The 16,635-nt window shown below is 44.9% G+C and overlaps 1 protein-coding gene across 1 annotated transcript in view; it reads right to left on the bottom strand.

The window, feature by feature from the left end:
- SPRED2 (sprouty related EVH1 domain containing 2) overlaps positions 1-16,635 on the bottom strand; it is a 575,527-nt gene that overhangs the window by 448,082 nt on the left and 110,810 nt on the right. Inside the window, exon 2 of the mRNA XM_044055771.1 lies at positions 12,959-13,127. Within this exon, the coding sequence (XP_043911706.1) occupies positions 12,959-13,127 (169 nt within the window). The remainder of the gene's footprint in view (positions 1-12,958; positions 13,128-16,635) is intronic.

Genomic DNA, 16,635 nt, shown 5'->3' on the forward strand with positions numbered 1-16,635 from the left:
TGAGGACGACGCAGGAGAGAGGGTTCCCTTGGAGGGCAATTCTTGCGGCTCCCATGCTCGAGGTTCCAGAGTAAAAGGGTGAAGACAGCTGCAAGCTAGAGGGGGGTCCTGGCTCCAATGCCAGTGGTGTCAACTGCGAGCCTGTTGAAGCAAGGACCCTCTCCATTTCCTGGAAAGCAGGCCCACCCAAGGAGGGATGGGAGCCCGGAAAGTACAGTTGTGTACACTTACCATAAATGTAGATGTTAGAGTGTATTCACTGTTGCAGTCATTACATTTGGGTAATCTGCTGGCAGGTAGCCCTCAGTCGGCCTGAATAAAGTCTTGGGTCCTGCGTAGGTTGCTATCTCCTCTTCCATGACGTCAGGGGTATAAAACATGCAGCTGACTCCATTTTAATCAGTTTTTCTTGCCCCAGATGTTAGGTGCCCCCCAAATGGGGAGCAAATTTTATATATAGATATAGATATAGATATATCCGGACTGCAACAGTGAATACACTTGAACATCTACATTTATGGTAAGTGTACACAACTGTACTATGTTCTTCGTGTTTCACTGTTGCAGTCATTACATTTGGGTAGAATCCCTAAGCTATGGATAGGACGATGGAACTAAACAGCATTAGGAGCAGCTATAAGGCCCTGCAGGACTGCAGTGGCAAAGCCTGCCCTGGATTTAGAAAAGAGAGGTAAATGGTAATGCTTTGTGAATGTATGAACTGAACTCCAAGTAACAGCTTCTAGAATGTCTCTGGTAGGGACCCCTCTGAGAAAAGCTGCTGAAGTAGAGGCAGCCCTGGTGGAATGGGATCTGATCCCTTTGGGCACAGGTTTATCATGGTGCAAGTAGCAGAAACGAATGCAATGGCTTATCCATTTAGAAATAGTCTGTTTTGATACAGCCTTCCCTTCTGATCCTGCAGCAAATGCCACCAGTAGTTGCTCAGACTTTCTCAGAGATTTTGAACTGTTTAAGTAGCATCTTAGTCGTCTGTGTACATCCAATGAATGCAGAATCTGTTCCCCCTTGTTCTGCGGATTTGGGAAAAATGTTGGCAGGTGAATGGTCTGAGAGCCATACTGGATACCACCTTAAGGCATAAAAGAAGAATTGGACCTGAGGGCCACCCAGTCCGGGTAAAAAATACTGAAAGGCTCCACTGCCAGGAGAGCCTGTAGTTCTGAAACCCTTCTAGCTGAAGTGACTGCCAAAAGAAAGGCAGTCTTCCAAGAAAAAAATGTTATATCCACAGTAGCTGCTGGTTCAAAAGGAGGTAGGCTGAGTTTTTCCAGCACAAAATTGAGGTCCCATGCAGGAGTTGGTGCTCTCCTGGGAGGCCTTAAATTTTTGGCCCCTCTGAGGTACTGTTTTAGCAGGAGATGAGAAAAGAGGGGAGGCTCTGTGTTGTAATGAGCCGAGATGGCAGAGGCATGGATTTTTATGGAAGAAAAAGATAGGCCCTTGTGAAGCATCTCAGGTAAGTATTGCAAAATCTGAGGAATATTGGGCTTTGCTGTGTCTATTCCTTGTGCTTGGTTCCAAGCACAGAATCTATTCCATTTATCAGCATACGATTTTCTAGTACTAGGCTTTCTGGCCTCCAAAATGACATCCATCCCAGGTTTACTGAGAGATGTGGTTGGCGATCTTAGTTAATAAGCCATGCTGCAAGATTCAGAGTTTGGAGCAGTGTGTGCAAAATTTGATAGTTCTGCTGAGACAATAGGCGAGGTGTCCCTTGTTTTGGTGACATCTCTCTGCCCACCAAAGAAACTCCTGTTGCAGGCAGAGAATGAGAGGAATCATTGTTTCCAGGCTGCGACAATGTCGACTCCATAAGCTTTTTAGATACCATTGAAGTTTCATCATATGCGGTCTCTCATATGGAATTGGTAGAATGCAGGATGCCATGAACCCCAAAGCCTGCAAAAGTTGTCTTGCAGATAGCTAGTTTTTTCTCGCCATTTGTTTGAAGTATGTTGTCAATTGAATGTTTGTCTTGAATGTTTGTCTGGCGTGAGGTAAGCCATCTGGGCAGTTGTATTCAAGCTTGCACCCAGGAATGTAATTATTTGAGAGGGTACCCATGGTGATTTTTTTTCGTTTATGGTGTACCCTAGGCATGCTAGAAGCCTTTTTACAAACGCCAGATGTTGAAGAAGAGTGTCCTTGTCCTGTGCCTGAATGAGACAATCGTCCAGATAAGGATAATTTTGAATGTTTCTTTGTCTGCAAAATGCAATTACTGGTGCCAGGCACTTTGTAAAGACCCTAGGTGCAGTAGATAAGCCAAACGGCAGTGCAGAGAAATGGTAATGCAAAAAGTCTGCTTTGAAGCAGAGGTATCTTCTGCATGATTCCCTTATTGGGATATGCAGGTATGCCTCAAGTCTAGAGTTACCAACCAGGCATTCTTGCCTAGCATAGGCATTAGCTGTTGTAAAGTCAGCATTTTGAATTTTGGAATGTCCAGGAACGTGTTTATAATCGATAAGTCCAGAATTGGACGCCATGATTGGTCTTTTCTGGGTACCAGGAAAAGTCTTGGAATAAAATCCTTGTCCTTTTTCCTTTTCCAGTACTGGTTGAATAGCCCCCATATCCATGAGGGACATGACTTGCTTCTGGGCCTCTGTCCACTGGTTTGGTGGCAGATCTGGCCATCCGTCTGGAATTGGCAATGTGTGGAAATGAAATCTGTACCCCTGGGATACTATGTTTAATACCCACTTGTCCTGGGTAATTAAATGCCAATTTTGAGCATGAAGTGCTAGTTTTTCCCCCAAGGGGGCTGCCAAAAGATAAGTGCTTGGAGATGGCAGAGGAAAGTCATTGAGACTGCTTACTGTAGGGTAGTGCTTTGTTACCTCCAGATTTGGAAGTGGAGGCACCCCATTGCTTTGACCTGTAAGACCCCTGTGATTGATATCTGGAGCCTTTGGAGCACCTGGGTTTGCCCTGAGTGGCTCTGTTGGACACAGGAAAGGACCAATTGTTAGTAGGCCAGTGCCTACTGAACCTGGGTGACTGCACTTTCAGGAAATCTTTTACAATTTGCATAGATTTAGCTTTGCCTTCCATTTTCTTTAAAACCTCTTCTGTCTTTTTACCAAACAGACTGTCATGCTGTAAAGAGGCATCCAACAATTTAGCTTTAACAGGAGGCAGATTTTGCTCCTTGAGCAAGGCATGCCTTCTTATCACAGATCCAGTTACGGCGGCCCTGCAAGAGGCCTCCAAGGAATCAAAACCACATTGCAAAGTATGCTTTCCAACCTGTTCTGCTGAATGCAATAAATCCTGTAACTCTCTACTTTCTACACAATCAGAAATCAACATCATTTTCTGTTTCAGTAAGCCCATAACATGCTGTTGACATTTAAGCATATGAAACTGGAAGTTTAAAGCCCCAATTTCCAAGGTTGCAGACGTACAAACCTTCTTTCCCCACCTATCCAGCGCCCCGTAATCTCTATCAGAAGGGGTAGGATTTCTGGCTGTAGAAGCCTCAACACCCTTGGGACCCTGAGAAATAGACTCGGGATCAGCACCAGGATTTTTGAAAAGAAATTTGTGGGAGTCAGGGACCCTGTAATATCTGTCTGGCTTATTAGGAGCCGGAGGCAGGGAATCAGGAGCCATGCTTGATTCCGAAAACACATCAACAATGTCTCATACAGGAGGGATTGCCAAAGGCCTATGCTGAGGAAGAAGAAAATCCCCAAGCCTCTTTTTTGATTCTGAGAAGTCCTGACTCTCCCAGTGAAAATGTTCCCTTAAAGTATGCAAAGTCTCTCCAAAAGAGTAATCCTCATGAGGAGAAGCAGAAGGGATGGATTCCTCTGCATCAGAGTCCTCATAAGGTGGAATAGAAAATTCCTGATCAGAAGAGGAATCAGAAGAAATGGAAACCTTATCTGAAGATTTATAATCAGTGCCTTGCCTTGGTCTCTTAGCGGGGGGGGGGGTTGTGAACCCCTGATCAAGATAATTAAATCTTCAGGAATTTTGATAATTTGTTTTTTAGGCATAGGGGCCTGAGCACATGGCTCATGCATCAGTTTTATTAGACATAGAAGTTGATTTTGGCCTTGTTTTGATGATGGCGTTGGTTTAATATACAAATGTTGAGGTCTAAAAACACCCTCAGAAGCCGGTGCCTGCTCAGCGACTCCAGACCCATTCAAAGGAGACACATCCACGGGTTCAATACTTGCAGAATCTCGCGGCATACCAGACTCCGAATGGGTCTCGGTAGAGGTCTGCGACTCAAAAAGTAGCGAGCATCAGGGGCTGCAAAAGAGCCTCACTGAGTACCAGCGAACCGGCGACTGGCTTAGGAGAAGCTTCATCGGTTTTGGACCTAGACAATCTGTCTCTGTATTTTTCCTTGCATTTTTTGTGAACTCCGGTAGTCAGATTGCTAACAGATGACATTTCAGGGTAGTTAAATCTTGAACCAAAATATTTATAAAGCAAAAATATACAGACGCTTAGTACGTTGGTTAAATTTAGCACAAAACAGACAGCAAGGCACGTTATGATCAGGGCCTAGGCAAGGAATACAGTACAAATGAAAATCCTTATGAAGTATTTGCTTCCCACAAGTAATGCAATTATTAACTTTTATTGACATCAGTAAGGAGCAAGAAAAAGTTTCCCCAACAGGGTACTTAGCTTTAGTTTGAAGACTTCAGTTCTGAAACTTGAAAACGAAAATTTCAGGAGTCTGCTGACCTGCACTTGCGAACTCCTTCTGCTTCGGGCACCATGCGGCAAGAAAGACAGATTAAAATGGCGTCGGCTGCATGTTTTAAACCACTTTACGTCATGGAAGAGGAGACAGCAACCGACGCAGGACCCAAGACTTTGTTATTCAGGCCAACTGAGGGCAACCTGCCCGCAGATTACCCAAATGTAATGACTGCAACAGTAAAACACGAAGATCCTCAGAGAAGGACGACCTCGGAACAGAGGTCACACCCTGTTCCGAGGAGCCCGCCTCCAGGTGAGGAGCTCCGAGAGGACCAGCAGCTGCCGGGAGAGATGTGGCCATAGACTGCGTCACAGAAAAAAATTGGCACAAAACTAGGTGCCACATTGCCGACAGCCCAATCACTGCTCTGAGAATGCCCCAGTTCTAAAGGAGCCATGGCGCCAAGAGTGATCGGTGCTGACAGGGAAGCCTCCTCTGTCGGCACAGAGACAGTATGTCAGAAGGCCATCGGTACTGAAGTCTCTGAAACCCGGGTGGAGGTCAGAGGAGGATAGACAGGAGAATACGCTGTGAAAGCTTCCACTTCAAGGGGAAGGGAAGACCTGGTCTGGGCAGTTAACTCCAGCTGCCACAAGCTGGTCTACAACCCTCACTACATCCTGTTCCGAAAGACTCCTGGTGGATCTGAAGGATACTGCTGATGGGGAGTCTGGTCTCTCAAGAAAGGGACTAAATTGCTGTCATAAGGAGAATATCTAGTTTTTGGAAGGTGCTCGAGCTTCGGAACTGAAGGAGTCATTACCAGAGGAACCGTGCAAGACATGGGCACCATGGCTGGGGAGGGTTGTCAATGCAGGTACAGACATCAGGGCCTGTATCATAAAGGTCGACACCATGGGGGATGGTGCTGAGGTCGGTACAGTGAAAGGAGTCCGAGTCAAAATCAAAGGCGGCACAAGGGAGAAGACACGGACCGCTGACAGCGCGGGAGAAGCCCGGTGTCAACTCTGTTCCAAGGAGGATGGGGATATTGGAACCGAAAAGACTCAGTTTCTCCTTATGTCTTTTAACGCCTTTATGATTAAGGAAGTGATGAGACCTCAGTCCCGGAAAGCCTCCGCAAAGAGTGATTTTAACATACCCTTAAGGATAACTTTGTTCTTGTTTTCAGCCAACGTACGGTTTCTGAAGCTAGAACAAATGTCACAAGAAACATTAAGGTGGTCAAACAGTAAACACACCGGGCATGACAGTCAGAATTGGGCAACTTACGCCCACACTTATCACATTGCTTGAGACCAAGCTTGGCCTTATCCACCATAATACAGAGTATAACCACACAACAAACTAAACAACTAACAAGCAAAGAGAAAACACTTCTTTTCTTTTTTTTTCTACAGATAAGGAAAGAGTACCAACAATAGTACTAAGAAATAACAAAGGTAGGCCTACTAAGGCAGGGAGAGAGGGGTAGTTCCTATGATGGTACGAAGAACTACCAAGGGTAGTGGGTACGGCTTAGTCAGGAGAGAGTAAAGTAGAGATAGTAAAAGACTAGAGACAAGAAAAAAACGTCTTACAACACATTAAAATCAAGGAAAAAATACAAAAGGTTAACACTTAGCTGAGAGAAGGCTTGGCACATCTGGCGAGGAACACGGCAAACGAGATCTGGAGAGACTATGAGAGGGGCATTGTGGGTAGGTCTTAGCTGAGAGTTTTTGGCTGGCGTGAGCTTGGTAACGGCTGTGTTGGTTCCGAGGATGGAACCGAAGCCCTAACAGTAAGGAATGAATAAAGATTTACAACATCAGACTTATTCTTTTAAGAGTCAAATCCTACAGAGTGAGAAGTGGTCACTCACCTGTGTGCCACCCCCCAGGTTAAGCCATGGAACTTTGCTCCTAGCACCACTATCCACATTAAATTTAACAAACTTTGAGGTCACTGCACTTCAGGTAAACAGAGAATGCCCACATTCACATACAGTGCAGTCTCTCATTCAGATGCATTTAACATACACAGTATCTACAACCACTGTAAGTAAACAAGTACTCAAACAGTGAAGATGTCAACTACATCAGCCACAGTGTGTGATCTGACAAAATATGGAGACAAAGTGGAAAAGCAGGACATATATGGAAGGCAACAGAGACACAGCAGATTTCTTAGAAAAGGAAGAGGAAAAAAAAACACTGCTGTACAGATAAGAGAACACACTACTGGACGGAATTATAAACTAGCAAGTTAATAATTCAATTGAAACTTCTAATTTTACTCCGGTGCAATTTGAAAAAAAATTAAAAAAGAAGCCAACCACTGGCATAAATACCACTGCTGCTCTTAAGTTGTACAGTGAATGAATGCTGTCATACAAGAGCAGAAGAAAAAAGTACAGTTGTGTACACTTATCATAAATGTAGATGTTAGAGTGTATTCACTGTTGCAGTCATCACATTTGGGGTTATCTGCTTACAGTAGCCCTCAGTCGGCCTGATTAACAAAGTCTTGGGTCCTGCGTCAGTTGCTGTCCCTTCTTCCATGACTTCAGGTAGTCAGGGGTATAAAACATGCAGCTGATGCGATTACATCAGTTTTCTCCCAGATGTCAGGAGCCCCCCTAAAGGGAAGCAATCAAATCTATAAATATACAAGGCTATACTTCCAACAAAAAAGCAAATACACCAAAAAGCTTTTGAGCATAACAAAGGAGAGTAGAGGTATAGTTGATGATTTTTAATTTATTGCAAAAGTTGCTATTTTTATTAGTATATTCAATTTTTTTGTTTTTGTTGTTCGAACTTGTATTATTGTATTTGGACTATGCCTTGGAGCTCATCTCCCCGGGCCTCTACTGAAAATGGACATATATCCAGCTAGACTAGCCCGGTCAACAAATGTACAATTAAATAAAATAAAAATAATAGTCAAAAGAAGTATGGGGGCTGGAGGGAGGGTAACCAGTACTGCAACAGTGAATGCAACAGTGAATACACTCTAACATCTACATTTATGGTAAGTGCATACAACTGTACTATGTTCTTCGTGTTTCACTGTTGCAGTCATCACATTTTGGGTAGATTCCCAAAGCTAAGGGTGGGAGGAGGAATTTAGATAGCATTAGGACCAGCTATAAGGCCCTGCAAGACTGCAGTGGCAAAGCCAGCTCTGGATTTAGAGAAAATTGGCAGATGGTAATGCTTGGTGAAAGTATGCACAGAACTCCAGGTAGCAGCTTCTAGGCTGTCCCTGGTAAGGGCGCCTCTAAGAAAGGCTGTAGAGATAGATGCAGCCCTGGGTTGACTGGGGTCTGATCCCCTGTGGGACAGGTTTTCCATGATGCTTGTATTACAAATGAATGCAATGCAACCATTTGGAAATGGTTTGCTTTGAAATAGCCTTCTCCTCTGTCCTTGCAGCAAATGCCACCAGCAGTTGTTCAGATTTCCTTTGAGGTTTAGTCCTGTCCAAGTAGAACCTAAGTTGATTTCCTTTGAGGTTTAGTCCTGTCCAAGTAGAACCTAAGTTGTCTGTGCACATCTAATGAGTGCAGTATTCGTTCCCCTTTGTTCTGTGGATTAGGAAAGAAGGTTGGCAAATGAATGGACTGATTAAGGGCCACACTGGATACCACCTTGGGCATGAAGGAGGGATTGGTCCTGAGGGACACCCTGTCCACATGAAAGATGATGAAAGTCTCCACTGCCATGAGGGCCTGTAATTCAGATACCCTTCTTGCTGAAGTGATTGCCAAAAGAAAAGCTGTTTTCCAAGAAAGGAATTTTAAGTCTGCAGTAGCAGCTGGCTCGAAAGGGGGAAGAGCAAGTTTCTCCAATGCAAAGTTAAGGTCCCAGGCTGGAGTTGGAGCTCTCCTGGGTGGTCGTAAATGTTTGGCCCCCTGAGGAACTGCTTGAGCAGTGGATGAGAGAAAAGGGGAGGCTCTGTGTTATAACGAGCTGAAATGGCTGAGGCGTGAATTTTGATGGAGGAGAAAGACAGGCCCTTGTGAAGCATCTCAATTAAGTATTGTAAAATTGGAGGTAAACTGGGCACTGCTGTGCTCATCCCTTGAGATTGGTCCCAGGCACAGAATCTTTTCCATTTTTCAGCATAAGACTTTCTAGTACTAGGCCTCCTTGCCTCTAAAATATCCATCACTGGTTTACTGAGGGATGGTAAAGGTGAGATTACGTAATTAGCCAGGCTGCTAGGTTCAGTGTTTGAAGCTGAGGGTGTAGAATCTGGTTCTCCTGCTGAGACAATAGGGAAGGAGTCTGGGGCAGGTGCCATGGGGCCAACAGTGTCACACTGTGCAAGAGGGGGTACCAGTGTTGGTGTGGCCAGTCTGGTGCAATCAAAATCATCCTTGGTTTGTCTTGTTTGATCTTTAGCAGTACTTTGGAGAGCAGAGGAGGAAATGCATAAACTGATAGTTTTTTCCAGCTGAAGGACAGAGCATCCACTTTCCAAGCTTGTTTGTGGGGAGTCCTTGTGCAAAATTTGTACAATTGATAGTTTTGGGGGGAGGCAAACAGGTCTATATCTGGGCTCCCCATTTGCTTGTCAACATGATGAAACTCCTTGGTTCCAGTTTCCACTCGTGTGGGTCCATGAGATTTCTGCTTATTTCGTCTGCCAGTGTATTTAGTTTTCCTGGCAGAAATTGAGCTTGTAGATGCACTTGGTAGCTCGGGGCTGTGTTCCACAATGCCATGGCTAGTCTGCAAAGGAGTTAATAATGTGTACCCCCCTGCTTGTTCATGTACCACATAAGTGGTGTTGTCCATCCTTACCATTAGTTGTCCTGGAAGAATATGGTCCTTGAAGGCTGTCAAAGCATTCTGTACAGCTAACATTTCTTTCTGATTGATATGCAGGTGCATTTGATTTGGGTTCCATTTGCCCTGAATGTACTTCCCTGCCAGGTGTGCCCCCCATGCATAGTCTGATGCCTCTGTTGTTAGGGTTTGGGTGGCAGGGGGTAGTGTGAATGGTAGTCCCTTGTTTTGGTGGCAGGCCTCTGCCCACCTAAGGAACTCTAGGCATAGGCAAGGTATGATATGATAGGAATCATTGCTTCTAGATCTTGAGAATGCTGACACCATAGGCTTTTTAGATACCATTGTAGTTTCCTCATATGCAGTCTTGCATATGGAATTAGAAGAATGCATGAGGCCATGAACCCCAAGGCTTGTAGTATTTGCCTTGCAGATAGCAGAGTTTTTGTGGCCACTTGTTTGAAGTAGGTTGTCAAATTAATTTGTTTCTCTGGCGCGAGGAAAGCCATCTGGGAAGTTGTATTCAAGCTTTCTCCCAGGATTATAATTTGTTGACAAGGTACCAGGTGTGATTTCTTTTTGTTTATGGTATACCCCAGACAAGTTAGCACCCTTTGTACAAAGGCCAGAGGATTCAAAAGTATGTCCCGGCTTTTTGCCTGAATTAGACAATCGTCCCGGTATGGGTATATTTGAATATTTCTTTGCCTGCAAAATACAATAACTGGAGCTAGGCACTTTGTGAATACCCTGGGAGCAGCAGATAAGCCAAAGGGCAGTGCAGAGAACTGATAGTGAGTGTAGCCTGCTTTGAAGCATAAGCATCTTCTGCAAGATTCCCTGATCGGGATGTGCAGGTATGCTTCCTTTAAATCTAGTGTTGCCAACCAGGAGGCATCACTGCCTAGCATAGGGTGCAACTGGTGAAGAGTCAACATCTTGAATTTTGGAATCCCCAAAAAAGTGTTTAGAGTAGACAGGTCCAGGATAGGATGCCATGAATTGTCTTTTCTGGGTACCTGGAAAGGTCTTGTGTAGAAACCTTGTTCCTTTTCTTCTTCTGGTACCAAATGAATAGCCCCCATGCTTAAGAGAGAAAGTACTTGTTTTTGGGCCTCTGCCCACTGATTTGGGGATAGATCTGGCCACCCACTTGGCATTGGTAATGAATGGAAGTGAAATCTGTATCCCTGGGACACTATTTAAAACCCATTTGTCGTGGGTAATGAGTTCCCAGTTCTTTGCATGAAGAGCAATCTTTCCCCCCAAAGTGGCAGTCAGTTGAGAAGTGCTTGGCAGTTTTAAAAGGAAGTCACTGAGACAGTTTACCATAGGGGGAGTTTTATTACACCCGGATTTGGAAGTGGAGGCCCCCCACTGCTTGGTCCTGTACGTACCCTGGGACTGAAGCCTGGAAGCTCTGCTGGATCTGGGTTTGGACTGAGAAGGTCGGCAAGAGGCAGGAAAGGACCAATTCTTGGAAGACCAATGCCTACTAAATCTTGGAGGGTGTACTTGTAAAAAAATCTTGATTTAGCTTTTTCTGCCATCTTTTTAAGAACAACTTCTGCCTTGCTGCCAAACAGGCGGTCCTGGTTTAAGGGAACATCCAGTAATTTCGCTTTAACATGATCTGGCAAGGATTGTTCCTTAAGCCAAGCATGCCTTCTAAGTACAGACCCAGTTACAGAAGCCCTGCAAGATGCATCTAGTGAATCAAAACCACATTGCAAAGTAGGTTTTCCAACTTGTTCAGCTGAATGCAGTAAATCATGTAAATCCTTATTTTCAGCACAATCAGGAATCATCATTTTCTATTTAAGCAATCCAAAAATATGCTGCTGATATTTTAACACATGAAACTGGCAGTTTACGGCTCTAATGGCTAAAGTTGCAGAAGTGTATACCTTCTTGCCCCATCTATCCAGCGCCCTGGAGTCTCTATCACAGGGTGTAGAATTTTTGGCAGTAGTGGCTTTAATGCCCTTGGGTCCCTGTGAAATGGTCTCAGGATCCGCAGTAGGATTTTTAAAGAGGAACTTGTAAGAGCCAGGGTCCCTGTAATATCTATCAGGTTTTCTGAGAGCAGGAGGTAAAGAATCAGGGGCCAAGCTAGATTCCGAAAAGGCATCAACAATGTCCAGTACAGGAGGTATGGCTAAAGGCCTGTGCTGGGGCAGGAGTAAGAAATCCCTAAGCCCCTTTTTAGAATCAGAGAAATCCTGACTTTCCCAACGAAAATGCTCCTGGAGAGTATGCAAGGTTTCACCAAAAGAAAAATCCCCTGGGGGGGGGGGGAGCAGAGGAAGAGAGTCCTCAGCATCAGAATCCTCATAGGTAGATAAGGGTAAATCCTGGTCATCAGAGGAAACAGAAAATTCAGAATCCTGGTCAGAAGTACCATAAGCAAACTCAGTCCTAGGTCTCAGAGGGGGAAGGCTGGCTTCCCCTGATTAAAGTAATAAGGTCTTCAGCCATTCTTATTTGTTTTTTAGGCACATAGACCTGACCTGACCATGCGGTCTGGGCTCCAGGTTTCTAGGCATGGTTTGAGTTTTAGGCCTTGAAGAAGATGGCGCCGGTTTAATACGCAAGTCAGTAGGCCTGAATACACTCTCAGAAGCCGGTGCCTGCACAGTGGCTCCGGACCCATCCAAGGTAGAGACATCCGCAGGTTCCACAGCTGAAGCATCTCACAGCATACCGGACTCCGAATGGGTCTCAGTAGAGGCCTGCGAATCTGAAGTAGCGGGTATAAGGGGCTGCGATAGCACCTCACTGAGTACCGGCGAACTGGCGATTGGCTTAGGAGAAGCGTCGTTGGCAGCCTTGGACCTAGGAGGCCCCTGTCTTTATCTTAGCGTTTTTTTCAGAATGTTGATAGTCGGATGGCTTACCAAAGACATATCAGGATAATTGAACAGAGCACCAAAATATACAGATGACTGATAGTTCGTGGTTTAAATAAGGCACAAAACCGATAGCGAGGTACATCGTGGTCGGGGCCTAGGCAAGGAATACAGTACGAATGAAAATCTTTATGAGGTATTTGCTTTCCAGAAGTAATGCTATTATTTACTTTTATTGACATCTGTTTAGAGCAAGAAAAAGTTTCCCCAATGGGGTATTTAGCTTTTAGTTAAAGACTTTGGTTCTGAAACTCGAAAACGAAAATTTCAGGAGTCGGCCGACCGGCACTTGCGAACTGCTTCTGGCTCGGGCACCACACGGCAAGAAAGACTGATGTAATGGCATCGGCTGCATGTTTTATTCCCCTGACGACCTGATGTCACAGAAGAAGGGACAGCAACCGACACAAGACCCAAGACTTTGTTAATCAGGCAGACTGAGGGCTACTGCAAGCAGAACTCCAAATTTGATGACTGCAACAGTGAAACATTAAGAACATCCATTCTTAGCCAAAAAAGTTGTTTGGCAATTGGAATTTCACATTACTTACCTTCTTATCTTTGAGCTGTTCTGCTATGATCAGGAAATCGCTTCTTCCGCTACCTTCATGGACAAAAATCTTGTTTACACCAACATAACTTAGTTCCTGTGATACCCATCCTCCGCTAGAATCATCTCTTGTCATTACCACCGCTTGTACACGTACAATATAATTGTCACTGCAACAGAAAAAAAACATAAGATTAATATTCTAGAAGAAAAAAATACCGACAGCACTTAAGGCTTTAAAGTTACGTCTACAAAAATGTATCTACAAACCTCATACATTCTGTTTTGGTATACACCTCCTCATATATCCAAAGATGCCCAGTCTTGAAGTACTACACTCTCTTCTTGTGTCCGTGCCAGCAATCCAGCCTAGCCAAGTGCCACTTTTACTCAAGGTCACATCCTCCTCTATCTCAAACAAAGTCATGTCCTGACCTAAAGTTTTAAATACTTATCATCTGATCACTGCTGCAGTAGACTTAGATATATGGGTTATATCTTATAGGTTCATAGGTTCATACTAGGCTATCTGCCCTAGGGCATTTATAAGCCTAGCCAGAATGTGTTTGGCTTTCGCCACCCATTTTAAATTTATTTTGCTATGCCCTTTTTCGAGGTTAGTATACTGTGCCTCTGTCTAACAGTGACACAGAAGTGATACCCGGGGTAAACCTATGATCTCCCATCCACTCCTCAAGATTCCTCTTGAAGAGAGTCAATGAGGGACTCTGCCTAACCTGGACTGGGATTTTATTCGAGTGAAGGGAGCCTCTGGGTTATGAATCTGTCCCTCCAGCATGTCCTATTTATTTTAGTGCTGAGGTTCAAGTTTCTCGAGCGCGTAGCTCGATGGGATTTGGATTTTCTGAGGTGCAGCATGTCCATTAATTCCGGGTTGGACATGGCTTTATACGTCAGGCACAGATCGCCTCTGAACAGGCGGTATGCCACTGAGCAGAGCTGGAGTTTCTTTAACTGGAGTTTCTTTTCCTGAGAGCACCCCAGCACTATCAGGTTATACCTCATATCATGCGTTCCGGACCGAACCACAAAAGGAGGGGGAGCATCCATAAAGGATACCCACACCTCCAGGTTAGTGGCAACGCACGAAGCATCGGAGACCATCCAGGTGCAATTAACCATAGGTAAAACTGCCCTACAGTTTGTAACATGCTACAGACCACCTTCTCAAACTCAGGAAACCCACACAGCCTTCCTGAAGACACTGGAGAGTATGAATGTCTCTCCAAACACCATCATATTGGGTGACTTCAACTACCCAAACATAGACTGGGAACATTACTCAAGCCCCAACACCCTAGCCCAAAGGTTCCTTGAGTTCATAAACTCAAATGCTATGGAACAACTAGTCACCATTCCCACAAGAGGAGAAAATATACTACACCTGATCATCACAAACATGGGGACAAAATGCTCCACACCGGAAGTATATCCCTCATTGGTAAGATCAGACCATAAATTAATCTCACTGGAGATCCACATCCCGCCCTCTCCCCCAGCAAAAAAGACCACAGTGAAGAACTTCTCAAAAGCAAACTTCACACTTCTTAAGACTGGAGTGGTATCCTTCAAGACCCCCGAGCCAGTGGAAACCACAACCCATGCTGCTGAAACCCTTACAAATGCCTTCTACGAGCACCTCCAGGAATGTATGGATCAAGCAATCCCTAATAAAATCAAGACCCTTTCCACCAAAGGCAGGCGCCCGGTCTGGTGGACCCCAGCCATAAACAAACTCTACAACAAGAGGAGAAAGCTACTACATGACAGAGCAAAATCCCTAAAAGGGAAGGCATCTCTGATAAATACTAGCAAAAAACTACGATCACTCAAAATCATCCAAGGCCAACTTTGAGAGAAAAATCGCTAATGACACAAAAGACAATCATAAGGCCTTCTTTAGCTATGTTAGAAACCTGGGTGGAAACTCCCAGATACGCTCAGAATTAGTCCAAAATGATAAAAAAAAAAAATCACTGAACCCACAGACATTGCCAACATACTGGCAGACAGGTTCAGTGCAAATTTCTCTCCAAAAGGAGAAATATCTATCCCACCAGAGTCTAGCCTCCCAAACATCTCAGATGCCCAGGTGAGAGCTGCTCTCTCTAAAGCAAAAAACACAGCATCATCAATGGGACCGGACGGTGTCCCCGGCTGTGTGATACACGAACTCAATGAGGAACCAAACCCACACATAGGCTGCTGTTTAATCTTAGCCTTACTACAGGATACGTACCCAAAGAATGGCGTACGGCAACTGTGGTCCCACTCCACAAAGGCGGTGCTTCTACGGACCCTGGAAATTACCGCCCCATAAGCTTGAAGAGCCTTGTCTGCAAAGCTATGGAGAGGATCATAATGGAACTCATAAATAAAGACATTGGGGACCTACAGACACTGGATCCTACCCAATTTGGCTTTGTCAAGGGCAGATCCTGCCTCTTGAACTTGGTCGACTTTTTCGAAACAGTCACTAAGGCCATTGATGAGGGTAAGGCAGTTCACACAGCCTACCTTGACCTAGCAAAAGCGTTCGACACAATACCCCACTCGGGCATCATAGAAAAGCTCACCAGCTTAGATGTAAACCCATATGTCACAAGATGGGTTGCAAACTGGCTCAAGGACAGAACACACAGGGTTAGAGTTGCTGGTGCCATGTCAGACTAAGCCGGTCACGAGCGGTGTCCCACAGGGCTCAGTCCTGGGTCTCCTCTTGTTCGGAATTTATTTTTCAAGTGCAGGCAAACATAGGGAGATTGTGGCTGACAAAATTTGCAGATGACTGCAAACTGGGCACCATAATTGACACTCCTACACAGACATCCTCCAGAGAGGTCTCATAGAAATGGATAACTGGTGCCAGAGCCATGGCCTTAAGCTAAATGCCAAAAAATGTATCTTCATACCCTTTGGGAAAAACAAGGTAACCCCTAATTACCACATAAGTGGTAATACATTAAACACGGAAGAAGTTATCAGGGACCTGGGGACCCAAGTTGACAGTAACCTCTCTTTTGACACTCACATTGCCAAAGTGGTTAGGAAGACCTTCTACATTGCCCACCTGATCATGAAGGGATTCACATCCAGATCAGGAGAGGTCATTGTACCCCTGTACTCTTCACTTACCAGACCAATGATCGAGTACAACGCCCCATTCGGAATGTACCTTACCCGACACCTGCAGCAGTTGGAAAGACCCCAAAAGTTCCTCACCAAAAGGATAAAGGACCTCAAACATATGTCATAAATATGCCCGACTGAAGAAACTCCAGCTCTATTCAGTCGCATACCGTCTGCTCAGAGGTGATCTGTGCCTGACATACAAGGCCATGTCCAACCCGGAATTAATGGACATGCTCCACCTCAAAAAATCCAAATCCACCAGAGCCACGAGAGCAAGAGACTTAAACCTCAACACGGATATAAATAGGACGTGCTGGAGGGACAGATTCATCACCCAGAGACTCCCTACACTATGGAACAGAATCCCAGTCCATGTGAGGCAGAGCCCCTCACTGACTCTGTTCAAGAGAAATCTTGACGAGTGGATGGGAGATCGTAGGTTTACCCCGGGAATCATCTCTGTATCACTGCTGGACAGAGGCACAGCAAACCAATGGGTATAGTATTCTCATCCTAAGGGGTGGT

The sequence above is a fragment of the Protopterus annectens genome, chromosome 1.part2 (genome assembly GCF_019279795.1).
Source record: "Protopterus annectens isolate FY-2018-M chromosome 1.part2, PAN1.0, whole genome shotgun sequence".
Lineage (NCBI taxonomy): Eukaryota > Metazoa > Chordata > Ceratodontiformes > Protopteridae > Protopterus > Protopterus annectens.